At 40.7% G+C, this 26,042-nt stretch overlaps 1 protein-coding gene across 3 annotated transcripts in view; it reads right to left on the reverse strand.

Annotated features, from left to right (window-relative positions):
* Positions 1-1,958: 1,958 nt before the first annotated feature.
* The window catches only part of scyl3 (SCY1-like, kinase-like 3), a 35,074-nt gene continuing 10,990 nt past the window's right edge, over positions 1,959-26,042 (reverse strand). Inside the window, exons 2-13 of one of the 3 annotated variants that reach the window (XM_070887085.1) lie at positions 25,001-25,186; positions 22,444-22,557; positions 22,231-22,287; positions 19,453-19,555; positions 17,062-17,173; positions 14,437-14,514; positions 11,721-11,860; positions 10,349-10,533; positions 8,488-8,659; positions 8,017-8,202; positions 6,530-7,305; positions 1,959-4,312 (exon numbers count right to left, since the gene is read on the reverse strand). In XM_070887085.1, the coding sequence (XP_070743186.1) occupies positions 4,259-4,312; positions 6,530-7,305; positions 8,017-8,202; positions 8,488-8,659; positions 10,349-10,533; positions 11,721-11,860; positions 14,437-14,514; positions 17,062-17,173; positions 19,453-19,555; positions 22,231-22,287; positions 22,444-22,557; positions 25,001-25,186 (2,163 nt within the window). In that variant the 3' untranslated portion in view covers positions 1,959-4,258. Of the gene's footprint in view, positions 4,313-6,529; positions 7,306-8,016; positions 8,203-8,487; positions 8,660-10,348; positions 10,534-11,720; positions 11,861-14,436; positions 14,518-17,061; positions 17,174-19,452; positions 19,556-22,230; positions 22,288-22,443; positions 22,558-25,000; positions 25,187-26,042 lie in introns of all 3 variants that reach the window. The other 2 variants (XM_070887084.1, XM_070887087.1) reach the window with 2 other exon arrangements.

Here is a 26,042-nt window from a genome sequence, read left to right on the forward strand (position 1 = left end):
CTGAATAACCTGAAATTAGTCTAACTCGATAGATTGCTGGCAAAAGAGTAGTGGCTCAACGCATTTAAATTACTTTTGCTTTTGAGATGACCACCAATCGCATTGAATGTCACAGTATATCAAATGGTTGTCATTTTAAAGTCCCTTCGACTCGAGAAATTCTGGTTTACAAGCCATCAGCACTGGATATTGATGACAGTAGCTAGTATCTGAGGATCAATTACACTTTATTTGGAGAGTTTAAAGGACACTGTCATCCTGGAAAGATAATTTCCTGCTCAAACCATGAGAATGGCATTAGATGTGCTTGTTTTGGTGTTACTGATCTGGGTAATGTATAGCTTGTGTTAATGGCTTTTTTAAACTACAACCTCAATGAGCACAATATTTCTCATCACACTAGAGCAGTGCATGGCAGCTGTAGCATAAATACAGGTTCTGCACTTCCACAAATGAGACCTTATTCTGCTCAATTCTCAAGTTAAAATAAATGCATTTACCTATCTAACTTTTAGAATTGATTATGCAGAATTTTAAAATGTCAGTGAAATGCACTGACGTTTACATGTCTTGAGTTAACATACTTAGTTTTGGGAGGAGTGGAGGAAGAGATTAAAAACGAGATGATTGGTTCATTGATTCAAAAGGACTGGGAGAGTTTTCAAACAGGGAATTGGAGTGTTCACTTTAATTCGTCCAGAGTTTAACAGTCTACAGTATTAGGTTGTTGAGTGAGGATAGGGCTCAGCTGTGTTGCTGTCCATTAATAGCTTCATACCCTTCACTTACAAACTGATATTTACATAACTAAAATTGTCAATGTAGAATTGGGTATTACATAGAGTTTTGCTGTTTAAACAAGTTGGAAAAAATTAAATGTGCTGAGTTTTTAATTGTTTGAACAGAATGGGCTAATGGCCCTTTGAGATTACAAACAAAAGTAAGATGTGTGATCAGTAATTCTCCATATAACAGGAAATTGTAAAAACAAAGCTCCTTCAAAACTTTGAATTTAGTCCTCAAAATATTAGTACTAAGGTAAGGATTAATTCAAACTTCAAGCACCAGATGCCAGCATCAAGCACAGCAATTCTTGATATTAGAGGTGGCAAAGCTTTACTCTACAAATGTGCTTCAACTCCCACTATCATAGCTAATATTTCAGTATCAGTAGAATATTTATCTCTCATTCCAAATATCCTGTGGCCGAGAAGTGAGATTATCAATCTTTTGAATTTGGAGCTGTTTTGTAGGGCCCAAGTTTCGGGCCGCGCCGACCTGGACGCCCGTTTTTCACGCCACAAAGTGCGCCTAAAAATAAAAACTTAGATTCTCCGGCTCCCTGCAGGTCGTTTGCAGCTCGGCGCAGCACGAGCTGTAGGGGGCACGCATGTGCAGTAGCTCCAGGCGCCCAAAACTGTGGGGGAGGGGCCCGAAGCACGCAGCCCCTATAGCCCTGGCCGAATGGCCTCATTGGGGCTGCGTGCATAAGGCTGCCTCCCACGCCCAGCTCCTGCTTCCTCCCGACCCGACCCCCGCTCCACCCCCGGACTGGACCCGACTCCCGCCCCCACCCCCCGGACCAGCCCGCGCTCTCCCGACCTGACCTACCTCCCTCCCACCCCACCCGACCCAACGCCACCTACCTAAATCTGGTGCTGGGGACGGGCCCTGCCTGAAGTCCTGGGCCCGGCCTGTTCAGCCTCCCTCCCCCTTCCTTTCTCCCCCCCCCCCCCCCCCTCCTCCCTTCCTCTCCCCTCCCTTCTTCCTTCCTCCCCCCCGCCCTCCCTTTCTCCCCCACCCCTTCTCCTTGCTTTCCTTTCTCTCTCCCTCCTCCCCCCACCCCCCTTCCTTTCTCCACCCCCCTCCCACCTTCTCCCATCCCCTCGCTGTCAGAGACAGACAGAGAGATAGAGACGCTGACAGACACACACTGGGGGGGGGGGGGGGGGGGGGGGGGGGGGCGGGGGGAGAATCCTAGCACGCTGTTGGAGGGCTCCCGGTGCTGCAGTCGGTAAGTAGAAAATGTTTATTGATTTTTTTTTAATTATTTTTTTTGGATTGGTTGATTGATTTTTTTTATCATTTATTATTGATGATGGCTCTTTATTTGTAAAACTGAAGTGTTTAATGTTTGTAAACTTCCCTTTAAACCCATTCCCTACGCCTGATTTTCTAAAGTGTAGACAAGGTTTTTGCGAGCGTACAAAAATCTTCACTTACTCCATTCTAAGTTAGTTTGGAGTAAGTTTTCACTGCCGAAACTTTGAAAACAGGCGTAAGTGGCCGGACACGCCCCCTTTTGAAAAATAAATTCTGTTCCAAAGTGAAACTGTTCTAACTGACTAGAACTGGAGCAAACTAAATGCCGAGAATTTGAATTTCTAAGATACTTCGTTCTACACCAGTTGCTCCAAAAAAATCAGGAGCAACTGAGGCCGAAACTTGGGCCCGTAGTGTGGACACATTCCCAGTAAGAACTGGTTTTAAGTCTATCCAAATTCATTTGATATCCAGCCAGTAGGGAGAGTTTAATCCTAAGTTGGTCTAGGTGAACCTCAGTTCCAGAAGTGGAAGACCAATGTTTTAAATCACTATTACACTAAAATTTGTTGTGGTGCCATTCCAATAAGACTTCAGTGCCCAGATGTTGTTAGTTCCAAACATTAGATTCCATTGTCGAGCAGCTACAACACTAAACTGGGTTCAGTCAAGTACCTGCAAAGAGACACTTCTGGGAGCTTACAGAACCTCATTTGCCAACTGTTTGCAGAGGGTTTCCACTGGAAAACAATATTCCCCCCCACCCACTCAAATTCATAATTAATTTGTCCAGTCACCATCCATATTCAGAAAATACAGCCAAATTCATTTAGAACTATTTATTTGCTCAGTGTAGTAATCAAACAATTAAATAGTTGCAATTATAAAACAAAGTATAATCACTAAAATTTTCAATACTTCAGCACTGTTATGAAAAATGCAAAATGTATCAAGCCCCCAAATTAAGCCCTTGATTTAAGTATTTTATTTGGCATTTGAATTGAAGTATCATGTGCCTAATGCAGAAATTTTAAAATCTTTTCATCTGGCAATTTCCTGATGCCCGTTAAGTCAATGATGTTCTTATGAGGTTACAGTTTGTGACTAGATTTACATGACACTAAATAAATCCTGGACATTGTTACTAATGTTTGCTGGGTGAGAAGTTTTGGCCTTGCTACAACGAGAATCTAAAAGTGCCAGCATTGAGTATCCCTACTGTACCAGGACACAGTTGATACTTACGTATGTTGCAACTCAAAACACCAGTTACTATTTTACAGGAAAAAGAGCAACTATACTTTAAACCTATCTGACTATCTTGAATAAGGAGTTTCTGCAATCCTTACTTAGATAATATGGAGTTCTTAATACAGGGCTTTGCTCAAAGTTAATAAATATATTGTCATGGCTGTTTGAGAAACATTTGACATTTAATGGTGCACTTACTCTACATGTTTGGTGTCTGTGCATAGTGGCTTCAACTTCACCAACTCTAAAGCTGTATAAGTCAAGTGTTTTGGCCGAACGTGACTGAGTGAGAATAACTCCTCCAGGGAGTCTGTTTTACTCCAATGTCAGGTGGCATTGGGCTCTGGCTTCAGGCTGTACTTATGTTGAAGTACAAAGCAAAATGGCTCCGCTATAGTTAGTGTAAATGTACACAAAGATAAATAGTAATTATCACTACTTTACACCAGAATCAGGACTCCCAAGCTTTTCATTGAAGAAACTTGCAATCAATTTATCCTATAGATTCCAACGCAGGCCACTGAGGAGAGACCACCAACACACTCCTCCCTCCCCCCATAACATTTAAATAAAGATCTTTACAAAAGAGTCAATATCTAAATAAAGCATTTCTGGTACTGGTTACAGTAAACATCACTAAGATAAATTATCACAGTAAACACTAACAAGCAAACAGTTGATGCTGCTGTGTAGTTCCTAGTATATCCTTCTATGGGTACTCTTTAAAAGCTGTTCCTTCAGATGTTTGCAGATACATTCAAATACCACTCTTATTATTCTTTATTCCAGCCAGCTATGCTTAATATCTTTACTATCCAGAACAAAAGCCAAGCTGGTTGGCAACAGTGGTCGCAGAATATTGGGAAAAGGGGAAGGGAGCTTGGTTTGTATTTGGAACATGGATCTAAATCAAAATATGTTGATCTTCATTTATGAAATTGTTTTAGGAACACATTCTTTTATTCTACCAACTATTGTCCTCCCAGTTCAGATCATCCTCCCAGCCTTCAGTTTCCATCTGTAAAAGACAAAACGTACAGTAAATGTTTAAGATAACCATTTACTATCTTTTATATTGCCCTAGGAGAACCTGGTTTATAGCAAAGAGGTTACAAATGCAGAGCAATGGATATTATTTACTATACCCATTATTTATGCATTTTTATACATACATTTGGTGTAAAGCTCCACTGAACTATGAAAGAAACTCTCATTTGTTTCTTGGTATCTGCGCCACAGGATAAGTTTTGCCAGATTACTGGGGATTTTCTGGCGTTCCTGACCTTCCTCTTCCTACCCACCAGCTTGTATGCAACCCTGAATATGCAGTACTGCATAATCACCACCCATGAGAAAGCCTGTCCTGCCAGTGGTGATATAGCTGCCCATTCTGGGTCTGCGCTTCTCCCTTGCTCCTCAACCACCTGCAGGCTACTCCCCACACACACCCTGGCACCCAGCTTACCTGCTTTCAGCTCCACGATCACAGATTTTCCGGATCACCATCACGCCTCACCGTCACCCGCCCCCCACGATCTCTCCCTCCCTGCTCAGATACACCCTTGTGCTGCAGGATTTCCCATCTAACAGGCAGCCAGCCAATCAACCAGGAAACCTACAGAAATTTTTTTAAAGATGTGCAAGATTTCCAGGATCCCATACTTCCAGGTCCTATCCATAACACTTCCCCGCTGCTCCAAACGCACGATCCCGTAAATATCAGGACCCATGTTGCCCGTCTTTTGACCAGTCGCGACATTGCTGATTCTCTTCCTGCAGGGTACCAGGAAGATGAAGTTGCAACTAGTTCCTTCTCTTTGGCTGACTATAATCAGTGAAGTGTTCATTATGATGTTACCTGCGGTCACATTTCACTTTACTCCCAGCCCGTATTTTTGGTATCACAGAAACAAGGTTAATTCAGCACAACAACCCTCTCAGACAATCACTGACCATCACCTCGGCACTAACTGTCCACATCGGCATGAACCTGCTTATGACATTAGCTTTTGTCCTGGGTAAGTTGCTGGGACATAAAATACAAGTTCTACAGTTATTGAAGTGGCAGAAATTCTACGTGTGGAGATTTGGGGAATTTGAAAATACTGTTGGTCTTGATTATACAAAAAATGAAGATATAGATCCCCTCTAGAAATAGTGGTGCAATGATCAAAAACGATTGTACTTCCTTTAACCTATGGCACACATGAAACACACAACATTCAGTATGGCTAAAGTTCCTAACTTTTACACCAGATTTTTTTTACAATTATGCCAATATTAACAGGATAATCAACAGTATTAATAGCTATTGGGTGACGAAGCATTTACATTGAAACCATTTATGAAATTTGTTCAAAACTCAAAATAAATTTGAATAGATCCATGTAGATATAACAGGATTACTGAGTCAGAATGAAACAGCAATGCACATGTCCTCATCTTTCTGGTGACACCTCACTAAGACCCAATAAAGGTATGGAAAGTTGTGCAGTTTTCTATATATGTGCTACATAATCTGGCACTAAAGAGGGGGCAAAATTGAAATTTGACATAAAATGTGAATCCTGTTGCTAGTAATCTGCTACAGAACTTCATATTCTGATGTAGAATTTAATAATCAGTGAGTCAATAGTGCTTAAAAACAGCCCTTTGAAACTACCAGATCCTCAAAATTCAAACACAATAAAACAGCAAATGAGTTAAAATAGGGCCCGACAAAGGCTGAGTCGCATATATTCCATGTGCTGCAGTTTGAACACCCCTGCTCTAAATCCACACAGACATTACTTATCTCATTTTACTCTCAGAATTGGAGTATGTGTATTTAAATGTTAAGTGGAACACTCAATGTTTAATTTGCAAACCTCAGGAAATTATAAAACCCTTTAACCCAGATTTGCAGTCCTTGGTATCGAACTATTGAACAGATTAAAAGCTTAGACCATTGTGTAACCAACAGATGGGGCAGAGCAGTTTAAGGTACTCATGAGAAATACTGGAAACTTTCCCCCAGTTTTTGTATAAATACTAGTGGGCACGACTAAAATATTGATCTCAACGGAGATGAATGGCATTATGCGTGAATAAAACGTGTATTACACTGGATACAAGAACAAGGCTACATTTAGTCGACCAAAGAATTCAGGATAGAATGTCGTAGCCTTACGCACCATAGTAAAAAGTACTAGGAATTTGCTAGCATATCAGTAGATTTGATAAGTTGACAACTCACCTCAACAATGTCTGCTGCAGCAAACTTTGATGTAAGTGCTAAAGTTTGTGAATAATCGGTCAGCGTCTTCTCTGTTTGCTTTGATACTGCTTCAGTTGCTTTGGCAGAATCAGTTAGTTCTGTTCTTTGTGTTGGCACTAACAAGCCTGTGGAAGACAGTTTAATGTCTGGCATCATATCAGCAAAGAGATCCAGTTCAGGGTCTCTTTCTAGCCTTTTCTTGACTTTTATCGTGAACTCCTCCCCTAGGCCCTTGTTCAAGAATGTTTTTTTCACCATACTTTTCTGCCTGGAGGGCGTTTGTGCAATTAAATCTGCTCTTTCACTTTCCTTTACAGACACATTCTGCTGGTTCCAGTTATCATTCCTCCAATTCTCACTTGACGATACAGAATGGGTTTTCAGTGCTAAAGAAAGTTTCATGCCTTTGGACTGGGCTTTATTCCCAGAAATGGATAAATCAGAAGTCTGCAATTTATTTGTCTTTTCTGGTTTTATTGCCTTAGGATGATCATCTGCAGCAGATTCAAAATCATCCCATGGTTCATCATCTACAGTAATATTCTCAGATTGATCTCCTGCAATGCTGCAATCTTTTTTAGGCTCAAGCTGAACTCCTACATTTCTTTCCTTCTCCTCTGACTTGCTCCAATCTGGCCAATCCTCAGCAGATTCGTGGATCAGCACGGAGTTGTGTGTGCTGCCAGCACCTGAAATGCCATTCCCACGAATGCCATTCATTGACATTATGGGTGTTGGTTCTTCATAGTCAGATACTATGTAAAAGAAAAAAAAAGCTCAAGTTACTAACTACAACAAAAGTATTTACGTTTTACTTTACTTGGGTTCCATATCAGTCACACAACAAAATCATATTAAGCCATCAGAAATACTGTTGAACAGAGTAAAAAGTAGGCAAGGGGTGAATTAGAATAGTATGAGTTTAAATATATACCTAACTATCAGAAAAAAAACATACACATACCTACAATTCAACCACTGACCAACCATAATGTTCTCTTACTACCCGAATGTTGAGTTGAGAAAATGGGAAGAAGTTTTCTCTCAAAGTAACCTGGTTAGTGAATAACTACAAGACAAATATATACTTTTTTTATTTATACTATATATCATTTCTATTTTATGAAACATGGATTTCTAAGAGTTCAGACAGTGAGTGTCCTATGCGTCATCTGTTTAGGAAAATCATCGTTAGAGGATGCAGCATTTACACCAATGAACATCCCCAAAACCCTTTATGCAGCTGTTAAAACTTAAAGGCTGATTTTCATTTTCTAGTGACTTCAGATGTCTTAATTGTGTGCTGATTCCCAGATTCAAAATGTGAAATAAATATTTTACACACAGAATAAAGATACCTTCAACTGGGTCATGCCCACATGTACCCCATATGTGGCAAACAAGCAAAACTTAATTTCAGTAGCATGCATAATAGTCTCAGTTTGTGTTGCCTTTCAAAAGGTTACCTGTTTTTGCCAGTATCTGAAATCTTGCAGGCTGCTGGTTTTGAGTGAGATTTGTTCGCACTTTCTCCCTCCCATTTGGGGGCTTTTTCTCAGACTCAGAGTTCTTGGAAAATAGTTTGAATGAATTGTTGTTTAAAGCCAGAGAATTGCGAAACACATGACTGTTGCTGACATGTGCAGGGGAACCTTAAAAAAAAAAGAGAAAAAGCAAGATTAAAAATCAAAGTTGAGCCATAGCAATTGTTACAACTTATCATCTGAATAATGGCATAAACAGACTTCAATATAATTTTAATCCCTCAAAATATATCCCCAATATAGAACATTGTAAATCTACGGTCAGTGCACAACATTTTTTGTTGAGATCTTGTAATTGATCTATTGTCCCTTACAAATTAAAACTTCAAAAAGCTGTCATCCAGGGCTCAATGGTCATGAAATTTAAAGAAAATCTCAAATTTAATGTCCTACCTTCAGGGGTGATCTCAGTTGATTTAGTGAAGTTGGGCGTTGCACGTTTGAAGATCTTTGCTCTTTCACCTCCAACCACAACCTCAGCTCCAAGAAGTGGCACCAGCACTGCTAGGCTGCAGAGTGTTTCGGATACCAGGGTGTTACTGGTATCTCTTAGTCCCAGTAACACCTAAAACAGAAAATATGGATTCAGTATTTTTTCCACAGAAAACAAAAGTAACTTTATTGATTGAGGGAAGATACACTTATTGAAATAAAGCACCTCAATATACTACAAGGAGCTTTGTATTAACTGCATATGCAGCTGGTAGTATTTCACTGGCTCCAGATCAGTTACTAAGGCTGTCCAAAGTTGGGGTCTCCATTGTCAGCTGCCATTGATGTGTTAGCCATAACTCACTAGGTAGCACTTTTATCTCCGAGTTAGAAGGTTGTGGGTTCAAGTCCCACTCCAGAGACTGGAGCATAAAATCTAGATTGACACTTTGGTGCAGTACTGAGATGGTGCTGTATTATTGGAGGTGTCGTCTTTCGGATGAGACATTAAACTGAGGCCCCATCAGGTGGACGTAAAAGATCCCATGGTACTATTTCGAAGAAGAGCAGGGAAGTTCTTCACCAACACAGTTTGGGCCAGGTTTTGCTGTGAGTGGCAAACAAATCACGTTGGTCGTTGGTTAGACTTGCACTTGCTCACCAGAAGTTGCTGTCCGATCTGCGCATAAATAATGGTAAGCGCATAAATAATGGTAAGCACAGTTCGCTTGCCCGTTATTTTCGCAGCAAAGTTTGGCCTATTATCTGGTCATCACATTGCTGTTTGTGGAACCTCGCTATGCGCAAATTGGTGGTCACGTTTCCTAAATTGCATCAGTGACTGCACTTCAAAGGTAGTTCATTGGCTGTAAACCGCTTTGAGACATCCTGAGGTCATGAAAGAAGCTTTATAAATGCAAGTCTTTTTTCTTTCATTCCAATCAATGTAACTGCAGTGGGATTAAGGCACTCCTTTCTGTCAGTGACATTACTTGAGCAGCTTGCAGGAAATGAAACGAGACATGGTAGGTTTCCATTAAGGTAAAATCTTTTTAAAATGGACAATGTGAACAAAACTTTCTTACCCCTTTAAGATGGAAATATTATGTTCTAAATCTAATCTGAGCAAGAGTTTTAAACCATGATCACAAAATAACTAAAAGGACTTTAAGAGGTTTCAGTTGCCTCAGGCTCTCAAGGGAAAGGTGGAAGAATGTAAAACAGTCTCAAAAACCCTGTTCACAGAAAAGTACAAGCATATTTAGTAGTACGCAGCAGTGAGCGCATTCCCCACTCAATTTATAGGTGAAATAAACTGAGGAGTTCCCAGTAAGAATGCATTTATAGCTTGTTTTTAATTCTCAAGTGAGAATTCCATGAATTGTTAAATATTTCGTAGAGGAACATATTTATGCAAATCAAATGGGTTAATGTCTGTTTTGGAGCATCAGCCTTAGCTCAATGGCAGCAGACTCACCTGAATCAAATTGCCATAGGTTTACTCCGGAGACATGAGCACATAAGTAGGCTGGTACTTCAGTGCAGTACTGAGGAAGACTTCTTTCAGATGAGACATTAAACGCTGTCTGAGCATTCATGAGGACATGAAAGGGGCTTTATGAATGCAAGTTCTTTCGTAAAATAGTGTAGACTGTAATTAACTGATTCACTAAAAATTATGCAGAGGAAATTAAATCCATAAACAGGAAAAATGCACAACAATTCAAAAAGTTACTAGTACAAAACATCATCTCAACCAATTGACTTGTAGCTCAGTTTACTTGTGCTGTAAGGAAATTAAACTTCCACATCTTTTACCCACCTGTGGAAGAATGATTTCCTGTAGGTCTTCCAGTAGAAAAAGGTCCGCATAAGTGTCCAGGTGAGACAACAGCACCATTCGCACGTGTTCCTCTCGCACGCTATAGAGTTTCAACAGAATGGGGATCACATGTTCTCGAAAGACATTGGGTGACAGGAGGCAACTGAATTCATCACCAGGTGTGTCTAGAGTAATACAATTCAAACAGCTTAATTGTTGCACATCTGCATCTTTGCAGCCGTCAACATTTTACACCATTTCATGTTTTTTTTCCTCCCCAACAGTGCATTTATTTTTGATGAGCATATCTGCTCATTGAGATATAGAGGGATAAGTGCGGAGAAAATGAACTCCTTTTCACATTGGGCTTCCAGTGTCAGCACCAAGCATTGCAAAGTCCAATTCTATGACGCTCCAAAATTATACCTGAACCCCAACCTCAGATACCAGCCATCTTATGGATAGGACAAGTAAATTTATAGCTCAGAAAACACCCACTTACATGGCTTGAGACTTTCTGTACAAAATTGCAGTACTTACACAGTAAATTGTACTACATGCAATAAGTGTAGAAATTGGCATATCATCACCCACATCAACTCAAATCAACTCAAATCTTGGGCTGCTCATGACTTCTCAGAGATTGCCAATTTGTGGGCAGTTTTGTGCTTTGGACAAACACTCACTAGAAGTCAAGACGGACTGAACTCACTTCACATAGTTGCTGTTGACAGAAGGCAGAGGCCTTCATCCATTAGTCTAGAAGTGAATTTAAACCCACATGAAATTGCAGTGTTGTAGTGCAAAGTCCCCGTCAATACAAGTCTAATGCTGGTTACAATAACAAAATATTTCCCATGTCACATCAAATGACAAAATAGCTACTATCACTAATGATTAAATTAGCAGAAAATGCCACGGGTTAATCAAACTTGGGGGACAACTTTAAAAATTAACCTATAATCCTTTGTCACTCTGAACTACAATTATCAAGAAAAACTGCAAATGCTGGAAATACGCAGCCAGTCAACTGAAAGAAAACAACAGGACAATGTTCTGGGGGTGAAGGATCAAACCCCAATAAATATCGTTCTATGGTTCTCTTCCAGATGTTAATCTACCATTTTGTGCCATATCACATTGGTCGTTCAATGCTTTCTACCAATATATGTGGATAATACAATAGATTACCACTATATAGGTTTTAGCACTGCTGACATGTTGATCTTGCTGTCATGTCTAAAACAAAAAAGTAAGGCTGCTCCTATACATTACACGAAGTTCATAAAGGCTTGTCCTCAAATTATTGATGCGTATTGGTTTGTAATACATTGCTATTAGACTTTGTTAAGAACACATGTACTGATCATACCTTTCTTTGGCCTGAGAAGATGAGGAAGGAAGCTTTTGATCGCCACTGGTTCTGCAAACACCAGTGGAGTTAGCAGCTGTGGCACCAGACGAGAGGCCATGAGATCTTCAGGCAAGGCCTGAACTCGATCCAACAGGAACCTGTGTGAAACAACAGAGCATCAACACCATTCTCTACATGCTCAAACTCTACCAGGGTAGGAGGTTGGGAAACATGCTGGAAATACTCAGGTCAGGCAGCATCTCTCTCTCCAGTTGCTGGCTGATGCGAATATTTCCAGTATTTTCTGTTTTTTTCAGATTTCTAGTATCTGCAGTATTTTACATAGGATTACAAAGGATATACGGCACAGAAACAGGCCATTCGATCCAACCAGTCCATGCTCGCGTTTATGCTCCACTCAAGCCTCTTTCGTCTTTCCTCACCTAAATCTATCAGCATAACCCCTTCTCCCTCATATACTTGTCTTGCCTCCCCTTAAATGCATCTGTAATATTCGCTTTAAACACTCCCTGTGGTAGCAACTTCCACATTCTCACCACTCTTTGGGCAAAGAATTTTCTTCTGAATTCCCTATTGGATTTCTTAGCGACTACCTTATATTGATGGCCTCTAGTTATGCTCTTCTCCACAACTGGAAACATTCTCTCTGTATCCATTCAATCAAAACCTTTTATAATTTTAAAGACCTCTATTTGGTCACCTCATAGCCTTCATTTTCAAGAGAAAAGAGACCCAGTCAGTTCATCTTTACTCGTTATGTATATCCTCGCATTTCTGGTATCATCCTTGTAAATCTCTGCCCCCTCTCCAGTGCCTCTATATCCTTTTTATAATATGGCGACCAGAACTGTACACGATACTCCAAATGTGGTCTAACCAAGGTTCAATACAGGTTTAGCATAACTTCCCTACTTTTCAATTCTATACCTCTAGAAATAAACCCTAGTGCTTGGTTTGCTATTTTAACAGCCTTGATAACCTGTGTCGCAACTTTTAGCGATTTGTGTATTTGTAAACTATTTTAGTTATTCCTTTCAGAATTGCTTTGATTAAACCTGTGGTTATTTGGAAACGAACACTTGGTTTAATGGACTCAGAAAACCCATAGATTTGCTTACAGCTGATACAAGTTAAAAAAAACTCAAATTCAGGCAGAAATAACAAAACTTATAAAATCAGAAATCTAATGACCGTATGGGGCATCAAAATTTGTATAACAAAAGGAGCAATGATTCTCCAATGTCATGAACAACCTACAAGGCAAATGGGTGTATAGTAGACAATATCCTCAAAAAAATATCAAAACAGAATGATTGAGGCACTTTTAGCACTCATGATCTTTACTATATTTACTAGGATGATGGACTCTATTCAGTCTGTATTTGAACATTGGAGTGAAACAGACATTATGCCGCAAAGAAAAATTCCTAGCGAAATTCAAAAGGTTTATTTCAGATCTCCAGTCTTTAAAATGAAAAGCTTCTGCTCGGGTAATGGACACTTATTTCACCAGTGTTGCAGTTTTGATATTCACTGCAAGACATCATGTGATCTTTAGGTATTAGTTCAAAATCCCAACTATTACATGGAGAATGTTGAAATCTACCTTCTAGAAGTTACCAATAGTCAATTTACTATTTAGAAAATAGTAATTGCTGAACTGACCAGAACTAACTAACTTTCAAATTACTCAATATATACTGTACGACCAATGATAGAATGATACAAGAGTGGATTATAATTGACTGGCCTTAAAAGGAGGAGCAGCGTGGCGGCCCGGTATCCTGTGCAGCCCCGACCTGCAAGGAACCATCTGCGGCAGGTCGGGGCCTTAAAAGGAGCATGCCAGTCCAGGGAGCAGTGCAAGCCAGTCCAGGAGGGCGACGGCTGTGAAGACGACGACTGGTTAGACATCACCATAACCCAGGTCAGTGATTGGAGCTTGGGCAGGTACAGCAGGAGCGGCTAGGTTGGGGCGAAGGAACGGTGAGAGATTGCAGAACGAAGTGATCAGGGCCCTGGAGAGGCGTGGACCCTGGGGCAGCACGGACCAGCCCACACTGCGATGTGCGCACGCACTAGGTCCGTGCAGCAGAGCTGGTCCCCAGTTATCTTGGTTAACCCTTGCCACTGGACCAAGTCCGTGTAGTGGCTGGTGTGCAATGGCCATTACACGTTAAAAGAATCCACGAACAGGCATCTTCCACCCTTCAATATGCAGTTCAGGACCTGGAATATTAGGTCTTTCATTGAAACATCTGTGAACTCATTGAATTCATCCATTTTTGGCATGGGAGCAAGTCATCCTCGATTCGCGGGACCACCCAAGAAGAATTGACTTATCTCCCCTGGAGGCTGAGTGCATAAATACTGACTGTTGTGGTACTAAGTCCATCAAAGTCCTGGGTTTGATTTTGATCTTAAGTCCATATGGAGTCAACTGGAGTTGCTGTATGTGTGCGACAATTGGCTTCAGAGTTGCTCGCGAGGGAGTCGAAACACGAAGGTCAGTCAGGGTTCCTACTTCTAACAGTTGTCTAGTGTAGATGTCAGTTGGGCACAGAAATGGGCTTTAACATGATGTCCTCTCTACAGTATAACAAAGTCTGCCCTTCAATTGCTCAACAGATTTATCTGTAATTTTTTGGATCTGATCATTTTTTGCAGATTTTTTTTTTGAAATCATATTCAGTGACAGAAATAGAATACCCACTTGAAAAACTCATTCTTTTCTTCCTCTGTTTTTAGTGTCAAGCTTTTTAAAAAATTGACAACTTCCAAGAACTCGTTCCTGCTGGTTAAGAGAAACAGCATTTATTAGCCGATTGCTACAACCACAAACAGCAAGTATCAACTATCTAATTGTTTCAGTCTATAAAATGGACTTGAACAAGGCACGTTTTTCCTCATCCACAACCACTACCACTGTGAAGCTACCAAAGGTGCATAAAGCCTAGGTTGGTCTGATTCGGGAAAATATCACACACAAAATACATTTTTGAAAATATTTCAGGGGACCCGAGCAGACTTCACATTAGCATTTCACAAAAACAAGTCAAAGCAGGTGTGTTCTCATTTGAAAGATATCCTAAATGCATGACTTACTATGTTGGTAGACCAATTCACAAGTGTATTCTGGAATTATTCGGCATACAGCAAACACACAGCCCCCCAACCCCCCTTCCTTCAACCACTGTCTGTCCCACCTGTGACAGAGACTGTAACACCCGTATTGGACTGCATAGTCATCTGAGAACTCACTTTTAGAGTGGAAGCAAGTTTTCCTCATTTTGAGGGACTGACTATGATGATAGCCACAGGGTATTAAACAGGTGAGTCCACTGATATCAGTTTAAAGTTTCCTCCTTCAGTTATCTAAACAGATGAATTTAAGTGGCAAATTTAGCACTGCATTACACTACTTTGCAAGCAAACATTTCAAGAAAATCACCACTTCACAGTGATAAGAATCAGAAATCCACTCATTTGCAGTGTGACTATGCTTACTGTATACTGAATAAGTTTGCTATATGTACGCTTCTAATAGGTTAGACAAGAATGGGCCAATGATGTCTCTGAAATATATGTAACATCTTTACCATGCTGTTCTCTGTACACTGAACAAAATGGCATTGTATTTTCTGTGATATTATGTTGCCTATGGACTTCATTAAACTTTTCAAAAGTTTGTGAAAAGTATTGTCCCTTATAGCATTGTTTATTTTGTTAATTTCTAAATATGGCAGTAAAATGCACTGTCTAGATCATAATTGAAGCGATCACATTTTACTATTTTACAAACAAAGAACTTGTGGGATTTCATTGCAAAGTTGATGCATTTGTGCTTATTTTCTCTAGTTTCTTTTCTACACTGAAGATTGGTCTCTGTACTCACTAGCCAATCAGGTTTTTTGAGGATGTAATGAACAGGGTGGATAAAGGGGAACCAGTGGATGTGGTGTATTTGGACTTCCAGAAGGCATTTGACAAGGTGCCACATTAAAGGTTACTGCACAAGATAAAAGTTCACAGGGTTGGGGGTAATATATTAACATGGATAGAGGATTGGCTAACTAACAGAGAACAGGGAGTCGGGATAAATGGTCCATTCTCTGGTTGGCAACCAGTAACTAGTGGGGTGCCGCCGGGATCAGTGCTGGGACCACAACTATTTACAATCTAGATTAATGGAAGAAGGGACTGAGTGTAACGTAGCCAAGTTTGCTGACGATACAAAGATGGGAGGAAAAGCAATGCGTGAGGTTACAAAAAAATCTGCAAAAGGACAGACAGACTAAGTGAGTGGGAAAAAATTTGGCAGATGGAGTATAATGTTGGAAAGTGTGAGGTTATGCACTTTGGCAGTAAAAAAATCAAAGAGCAAGTTATTATTTAAATGGAGAAAGATTGCAACGTGCCTCAGTAAAGCGCGACCTGGGGGTACTTGTGCATGAAACACAAAAGGATAGTATGCAGGTACAGCAAGTGATCAGGAAGGCCAATGGTATCTTGGCCTTTATTGCAAAAGGGATGGAGTATAAAAGCAGGGAAGTCTTACTACAGCTATATAAAGGTATTGGTGAGGCCATACCTGGAACACCGTGCAGTTTTGGTTTCCATATTTACAAAAGGATATACTTGCTTCGGAGGCAGTTCAGAGAAGGTTCACTAGGTTGATTCCGGGAATGAGGGGGTTGACTTATGAGGAAAGATTGAGTAGGTTGGGCCTCCACTCATTGGAATTCAGAAGAATGAGAGGTGATCTTATCGAAACGTATAAGATTATGAGGTAGCTTGATAAGGTGGATGCAGAGAGGATGTTTCCACTGATGGGAGAGACTAGAACTAGAGGACATGATCTTAGAATAAGGGGCCAACCATTTAAAAGAGTTGAGGAGAAATTTCTTCTCAGAGGGTTGTAAATCTGTGGAATTCGCTGCCTCAGAGAGTAGTGGAAGCTGAGACATTGAATAAATTTAAGACAGAAAGAGACAGTTTCTTAAACGATAAGGGGATAAAGGTTATGGGGAGGGGGCAGGGAAGTGGAGCAGAGTCCATGATCAGATCATCCATGATCTTATTGAATGGCGGAACAGGCTCGAGGGGTTGTTTGGCCCACTCCTGCTCCTATTTCTTATGTTCTTATGTTATATATTCTAAAGTTTTCATTTGGATCTCGAGGCACATAAGCACAAATTATTTTCTAATTACTTCCTATTTCATATTGTCAACAAATTATTTGCAGTCAAGAGGTATTGTTCAATAATGCTAACCTTTAATTCATGTCCCTCATACTGTACTGAGCTTTGGCAGTGCTTCCAAAGATGACTCCACTTACCTGAAAAACTCATGAGATAACAAACTCTGTAAAGATGGCCGTTTCATAGGGTCAGGATTTAGGAGGGCAGTTTTTAAGGTTTCTTGGAAACTTGACAGCAAAGGTTCTGCAACTAGAGGACAGACACATTAACCTTCAACGTCCACTCACTACAACAACTTAACATACAGACATGTCTCTGCAATTTGATGCACAGAAGTCAGTGGGAACAGCTTCCAAAAATCAAACCGTATTGGTGGATTATCGCAATGAATGTTTTACATTACCATTTATGGAGAAATGTGCTTTTTGCAAAGCCACAATACTAAATGCTTTCTTTGTGTAACTCAGTTTTCTCATTCTAAAGGCCAAGCACACACCGAGATCAATAAACTTGATTTAAAGTAACATTAGAAAAAAATATTTGAATGCATCTTAGATAGTGTACTTTGATATTACATGAGAACAAAATATAAAATATACAGGGCATTGGTGAGGCCACACCTAAAGTACTGTGTACAGTTTGGCTCCTTACCTAAGGAAGGATATACTTGTCATAAAGGGAATGTAACAAAGGTTCACTAGACTGGTTCCTGGGATGAGGGGATTGCCCCATGAGAGATTGAGTAGACTAGGCCTCTATTCCCTAGAGTTTAGAAGAATGAGGTGTGATCTAATTGAAACAAAAAATTTCACGGGTTTGACAGGGTTACTGCTGAGAAAATGTTTCTCCTGGCTGGGGAATCTAGAACACAGGGTCACAGTCTCAGAGCAAGCAGTCGTCATTCAGGTCTGATGAGAAAAAATTTCTTCACTCAAAGGGGTGTGAATCTTTGGAATTCTCTACCCGAGAGCTGTGGATGCTCAGTTGTTGAGTATATTCAAGACAGACAGAGGTCGATAGATTTTTAGGAATTAAGGAATATGAGGATAATGCGGGATGGTGGAGTTGAGGTCGATCAGCCATGATCTTCAATGGCCTATTACTGTCCCTATTTCTTATGTTCTTATAAACTAGTCATCTGACTCCATAAAATGTCAGTGTTTATGCCACTATCATTGTTAGTGTACTGCTCAATATTTATCATTAAATCACAAAAAAAATTATTTGCTCATTATCTCATTGCTGTTTGTAGGACCTTGCTGTGCATATTGGCTGCCATGTTTCCTACAGTCCAACAGTGACTACATTTCAAAAATATTTCATTGGTTTGGGACAGTCTGTGAAAGGCTCTATATAAATAAAAGTCTTTCTCTTTCTTTCATTGCATTACTCTTCTTATTGCAGCCCACACAACTGTACAGGAATATTTTTTCCTGTTGAATTGAATTGAATCGAATCATAGAATGATAGCTCTTTCAAAGAGCCTCCTGCTCTATCAAATTAGTCCAACTTCCCTGCTCTTTCCCCATTGTTCGGCAATTCTTTCCTTTTAAAGTATTTATCCAATACAAGTGTCCAGTGAACTCAAGACTTTTATGGTGTTGCTTGAATATTGGTTTTGCACTTTGTCCCTCCACTGCCAAACCCCAATTCACACCTTCATCACCGAGAATCGACTTATCTAATGCTCCCTTTCAATGTTCACTTTAATATATTCCAGAACACTGTAACCCATGTTCTCCCTCGCTCACGTCCTGTACTATTATTACCCCATCCATGTCAAGTTCCAGAGGCTTCAACACAAGCATACTGACTTTCAAGGTCCTCATTCAAATTCTCCAATCTCTCACCAGTCATGTTCACCTTGTATAAAACAAAAAGTGATCTTTTCAAGCTCCACATCCCAACCCTCACCCAATGTTCCCTGGATTCTGGATTACTGCTCAACTCAACAGTTTAGAACTCTTTCCCAATATCAGTAGCTACCCCACTCCCTTCCTTCAAAAGGCTTTCTTTTGACTGTCTTGCCAGTTCCTCCCTTTAACTTCTAGTCTCATCAGTACCCTCTTCCTCCTTGAAAATTGGTCTGAAACATCTTGCATGAAGGGTATTACACGAATGCAAGTTATGATGTAATTAGAGACACTGCGAGCCAGTGTCCTGTATATTCTGTATAATCCATTGCATTTTACGCCACATTGCCAGTTATTTATCCATGTTTGTCTATGGTGTGCACTATGGATAATAATTTAATAAAGAGTTAAGTTTTATTAAACATTATTCAAATTTGTAGAAATAAACTAACGATTGAACATTAGCTCTCAGATCATGCAAATTTTGTAAAAAAAATTACAAAAATGACAGAAAAAAAATTAAATAGCAGTGAAACGAAAATAATTATTTGGAAAGCAGCAAATGCTTGTATTGACCATTTATCGTGTGTTTCACTGGTAGTTAGTTGGCTATCAGCTACATTAATTGTACATTCTGTGTATGGTCACTGAAATATGCAGTATGAAAACTCTTACCCACATCATTTAGCAATGGAAGGAGTTTTTCAACCATCATCCCAAATGAGTAAGCATCTCGAGCATGTCCGTGTATATCGAGAAGAATCTGAAAACCTGCAGACTAAATTGGACAAGGTAAGTTTGCAACCCGCTTTATTTTTTTTAGTACATAGTGCTCCCCTTAATTTATATCCTATCCCCAGTCTCCAAGTGAGACTGAAATCAGACCGAAGCTTTAAAAAAAAAAAAAAAAAATTTGTTCTGGGATGTCGCTGGCAAGGCCAGCATTTTTTACCCATTCCCAATTGCCCTCAAGATGGTGGTGAGCCGCCTTCTTCAACTGCTGCAGTCCTTGTGGTGAAGCTACTCCTACAATACTGTTAGGGAGGGAGTTCCAGGTTTTTGACCCAGCAACGATGAAGGAACAGCGATATATTTCCAAGTCAGGATGGCGATATATTTCCAAGTCAGGATGGCGTGTAACTTGAGATAATGGCTTTCCTATGTGCCTGCTGCCCTTGTCCTTCTAGGTAGTAGAGGTCACAGGTTTGGGAGATGCTGCCAAAGAAGTCGTGGCGAGTTGCTGCAGTGCATCTTATAGATGGTACACACTGCAGCATGGTGCTTGGAAGGGAGTGAATATTGAAGGTGGTGGATGGGGTGCCAATAAAGCAGGCTGCTTTGTCCTGAATGGTGTCAAGCTTCTTGAATGTTGTTGGAGCTGCACTCATCCAGGCAAGTGGAATGTATTCCATCACACTCCTGACTTTTGACTTGCAGGTTGTAGCAAGGTTTTGGGGAGTCAGGAGGAGACACACTCGCCGTAGAATACCCAGCCTCTGACCCGCTCTTGTTACCACAGTATATATGGTTGCTCCAGTTAAGTTTCTAGTCAATGGTGACCCCCAGGATGATGTTGGTGGGGGATTTGGCAATGGTAATGCTGTTGAATATCATGGGGAGGTAGTTAGACTCTCACTTGTTGGAGATGGTCATTGCCTGGCACTTGTATGGCACGAATGTTACTTGTCACTTATCAGCCCAAGCCTGAATGTCGTCCAGCTTTTGCTGCATGCGGGCATGAATTGCTTCATTTTCTGAGTTGCTGCGAATGGAACTGAACACTGTACAACCATCAGCCAACATTATTGATGAAGCAGCTGAAGATGGTTGGGCCTAGGACACTGCCCTGAGGAACTCCTGCATAGATGTCCTGAGGCTGGGATGATTGAGCTCCCAACAACCAACTTCCTTTGTTCTAGGTATGACTCCAGCCAGTGAAGAGTTTTCCCCGATTCCCATTGACTTCCATTTTACAAGGGCTCCTTCATGCCACACTCCAATGTCTTGATGTCAAGGGCAGACACTCCCACCTCACCTCTGGAATTCAGCTCTTTTGTCAATGTTTGGACCAAGGCTGCAATGAGGTCTGGTGCCGAGTGGTCCTGGCACAAACCAAACTGATCATCCGTGAGGTTATTGGTGAGTAAGTGCCGCTTGACTGCACTGTTGACAACACCTTTCATCACTTTGCTGATGATTGAGTGTAGATGGATGGGGCGGTAATTGTCCAGATTGGATTTGTCCTGTTTGTTTGTGGACAGGACATAGCTGGGCAGTTTTCCACATTGTCGGGTAGATGCCAGTGTTGCAATTGTACTGGAACAGCTTGGCTAGAGGTACTGATAGTTCTGGAGCACAAGTTTTCAGCACGCAGCTGGGATGTTGCCGGAGCCTATAGCCATTGTTGTATCCAATGCGTTCTCCGTTTTTTGATATCACGTGAAGTGAATCGAATTGGCTGAAGACTGGCTTCTGTGATGGCGGGGACATCAGGATGAGGCCGATATGGATCATCCACTCAGCACTTCTGGCTGAAGATGGTTGCAAACTCTTCAGCCTTGTCTTTTGCACTTGTGTGCTGGGCAAGCCATTATTGAGGATGGGAATATTCATTGAGCCACCTCCTCCTCCCATTAGTTGTTTAATTGTCCACCACCATTTACGATTGGATGTGGCAGCACTGCAGAGCTTTGATCTGATCAGTTAATTGTGGGATCACTTAACTCTTTTTGTAGCATGCATGTAGTCCTGTGTTGCAGCTTCCCCAGGTTGGCACCTCATTTTTAGGTACGCCTGGTGCTGGTCCCCTAGCTTGATGGTAATGATAGAGTGAGGGATATGCCGGGCCATGAGGTTACAGATTGTGGTGGAATATAGTTCTGCTGTTGGTGATGGCCCACAGCCCCTCATGGTTGCCCAGTTTTGAGCTGCTAGATCCGTTCTGAATCCATCCCATTTAGCACAGCAGTAATGCCACACAACTTGACGACTTTGATTGTTATCACCTTCAATCAAACTGTCTGCTGACATTTGCCATTTAGGCTCATCTATTAGGGATCACTACTTGGGTGAGGTACCGAAGAGGGCTGGTGGTGCTGTGAAACTGTACCTCAGCATAAGTCTTCAGGCGAGAGAAGGAAAAATTGTCTTTTCAGAAAAGTACAAGCTTAAAAATGAGTTAGACTGAGGTGTGGTGCTAACACCCATTCACTCTTGTAAATTGTGCATGCCAGAGCTGAGCAGAATTGTTTAATTATTAAGGTACGGCAAGTGCCAGCAACACAAAAAAAATCAATATATCTAATAAAATCACAGTTGTTGGCTAGAATGCCAGAATATATCTCAAAGTGTTGCAGTTTCATTGCCGTTCTTCACCTGGTTACAAAAAAGGGCAAAAAACTGAGTTTAATAAAAAATTAAAACACTGCTTGTATTCTACAATTATGGACGCACCTGCTCCTCAGGAGCAATGCCACTCAAATCTCTCAATGACTTGATGCTGGACAGGAACTGCAAGAGGAAACAGCACGTTAAAAATGTTTTTAAAACCAACGTAGAACTTTCAAGAATACGCAAATCAGGTTGCATTCTGTAACACAAAGAATTTAATATTGGCTAAATGGAACTTTTACAAAAAAAAGAGAGACCAACATACAATTATCTCACCTCAGGTGATGCTTGAGAGAACTGACACATGGTCTCCATTCCTCCCAGCTTCCAGTGACCATCCTCGCTCACAAACACAGATGAAATGCATGTGTTATTGTGGCTCAGTTTTCCCTGTGATACAAGAGACCAAACAACGTGCTTTATAACATTTTAGCTATGGTTAAAAAACACATTGACTGCAATGTATTTCTGTGCAAAGACCTCTGCTTTTTGTAAAAAGATTCCACTGATTAAACAGCAAGACCACGCCATTGTTCTGTGCCCCCTCCAGCTTACAGGATTGCTGCTTTTGACCAAGTTCAAAACTACACCGGGGGTGGAGGAGTCGTGGTTAGAGCTCTAATATTTGACGTTTTCAATAAAATTCCGACAAAGCAAAAATCTTAACAGTGCTTCCACATCAAAAGATGTAAAGATAAGTGAAAATAAAAAAGCATCTGGTTTACATTTTACAAGTGCTCCTAGATCCCTGATGGCTAAATAGATCAAAGTTTCCAGACACACTACTTTATAAGCAAACTATCTGGTGCAAGACCAGACAAGCGGCAACCTGGAGAACTCCAGTACCATCAACATCAACCTTTTACAGGACTCAGAAAACAGGTCAGACACAATCAGAACAACATTACCAACGAATGAATGCTATTACTGGATAGTATGTGCATAAAATAGCATGGAGAAAACTAGTGTTCAGATATGAAATCTTTCAAGTTCTACATTTACTTTAATTTGAGATTCCAACAGTAAACAATTCCCCAGTGAAGGCTTCCAATCCCATTATGTAACTTTTTACAGAACCACCTTGCTGTAAAGCTAAAAAAAACTTGCTGCAATAACTTCAGATCATGTAGGTATATGGTCCATTTACAGAAAGGTTTTTCCCCTCTGTTGCCTCACCCAAGTGTCTGTTCTTCAACTGCGAACCTAGAGAATGAATGTTAGAAAGCTATTCAGCAGCATCAGACTGAGCCCGATGCTGATTTAACCCACATCTACACATGCATGTTACTGCAGTAGTCACTGGATAATGATCAGGAGCAAAAACTTTGGCTTTTTCTACTCCAACAAAGACCAGCTAAAGCACCACCCGAGATTAGCTAATTCAACACACACTGGGGACTAACAATCCTTCTTGGTTTGTATAACTCAGTACCACACCAGGCAGCACATTTAGCTATTTAGCCATCAGAGATTGGGAAACACTTGTATCTGACAGATAGTGACAAAAGGGTTGATTTGCATGAAAATGCCACAAATAATGTAACAATGACAGTAGGTGCATCATCAGAATAAAATAAATGAATCAGCTTCTAGTAAAAAGAACAAATTAGCAGTGAGAAAAGTGAGAGCCAATACATTGTAACTGGACAGAACATTCCTTTTCTGGGTATAGGACTGACCAAATCCCAAGCCAAACTGCTCTAAAACAAGTTGCAGGATGTGTGAAGGATGCAAATATCGTCCAGTACCCATGAAGAAGCTGAGTTCCAGAGAAAAAGTTAAGAGTATTGCCTTCAACATCAAGGCCGCATTCAATAGAGTGTGTCCCTGAGGAGGATCCTTGGCTCAACTATCTTTTGCTGCTCCACATCTGACACAAGGTCAGATGTGGAGCTGTTCACTGACAATTCCATAGTCTTCTGCTCCGTTCACAACCTCTCCAATATCGAAGTAGCCCACACCAGCCTACAGCTTGGGCTGACAAGTGGCAGGTAACAATTGCATCACAAATACAAGCTAATGAACATCCCAAACAAGTGACAGCCCAGCTATTTCCCTGACCTTCAACAGCACCATCAATGAGTCCTCCATCATTAACATCTTGAGGATCATCACTGACCAGAATCTTAATTGGACCAGGCATGCCAACACCGTGGCTACAAGAGCAGAACAGGAGTGAGATAGTCTGCAACAAATGGATCACCTCTGACCCTTCAAAGCCTCTCTACCATCCACAAAGCCCAAGTCAGGAGCATGATGGAATATTCCCCACTTGCCTGGATGGATGCAGCTGCAACACAACAAGCTTAGCAGAACAGTTTGCTTGATTAGTGGGCCCACCACGAGACTCAATATCCACCCTCTACACTACCAGCACATCATGGTTGCAGTATATACGATTTTTAAGATGCACTGCAGCAATTCACCAAAATTAATTCACAACAGCACCTCCTTCCATTGAGAAAGACAAGAGCAGCAATGTCATGCGAATGCCATCACTTCCAAGATTTCCTCAAAGTCACACACCATCCTGACTTGGACTTAGTCATTTCTTCGCTGTTGCCGGGTCAACATTTTGGAATTCCCTACCTACCTCATGTGAAGCATCACCACCAAAGACTGCAGCAGTTCAAGGAGAAGGCCCACCACCTTCTCAGGGCAACTAGAGATGGGCAATATATGCAGCTTATATATACAGTCTTGTCAGTGTCACTCACATCAAGAAACAAATAATCCAAAAAAATTAGAATATATTTTTCGCACAAACAAGACAACAATACTTTATCTCAGTTAAATTCAGCACTCGCTTACCTCCAATCCTTCTCATACTTACTCGGTCATGCAGGAAAACGAGTGCTTGGAGGATATCAAAGATTCCTGCACATATTTCATCTGCTGAGACATCTTCAAGGACCATCTGCAGAGGCTGCACACGCTCCGTAACCAGGTGGATTCCATCAACTTCAACTGTGCTTGAGAAGAACCTCAACAGGCATGGGTGGCGTAAGGTTTTCAGATGCTGAAATATACAATGGTACAAGTTACTTTTTTTAAATCTTAAAAACAATTACTCTAGTTTAACAGTGAGATTAAAAAGGTAGCAAAAAATGATCACAGTATTTAGGTTGTTAGAGCCAATTTAAAATGCAAAAATAGGATACAACTATAACAGATATCAGTTTAAGAGCAATAAGTGCTTTAAGTGTCACAAAGCTAGCTTACTGTTGGTTCCAGTTTATCCAGAAACAGAACTCTCTGGTTTCTGAACGTGGGTTAATTTTACGACTAATAAAGAGAAAATGGAAGAGTCAGCTCTTTCCCAAGATTAAAAATGAAGCTTAAAAAGTTTCCTTCACACAAGTCAAAGAAACCATAAGATACTTCCTCAAGGTCCTCTGACACTAATTTAAATTTTGATTTTGGCAGGTCCACAACTGAGTTACACGAGGAAAAAACAAAACCACTTCAAAACATAAAATTTGCAGTGTAACTGTGGTTGTGTAGTTAAATGAATTATATTTAAAAAAAATAATTACCCAATCTGCATTGGCTTCTCGGAATGCCCGAAATATGGGGGAAATTGGTCATGGACACTGACGCAGCAATTACATGGCAGAGTGCTTTGGGACATATAGTACTAGAATCCTCCAATTAATGCAAAATAATTAAAAAGTAAAACACAACACTAGACTTCCAGTATACTGTCCATGGAGTGATAGGGTTGAAGGGGTGAGGCAATAGGTAGAGGTTTGGTGTTTCCAGGTGGCGAGGAAGAATGAAAACCCAGGGCCAGTCATCCTAGATCACTTCTACATACATTAAAAGAACGGAATATAGATCAGTGTTGGCAGAGGCACAAGTGCAAGTTCTCGGTC

Source organism: Pristiophorus japonicus, chromosome 8, assembly GCF_044704955.1.
Source record: "Pristiophorus japonicus isolate sPriJap1 chromosome 8, sPriJap1.hap1, whole genome shotgun sequence".
NCBI classification, from domain to species: domain Eukaryota; kingdom Metazoa; phylum Chordata; class Chondrichthyes; family Pristiophoridae; genus Pristiophorus; species Pristiophorus japonicus.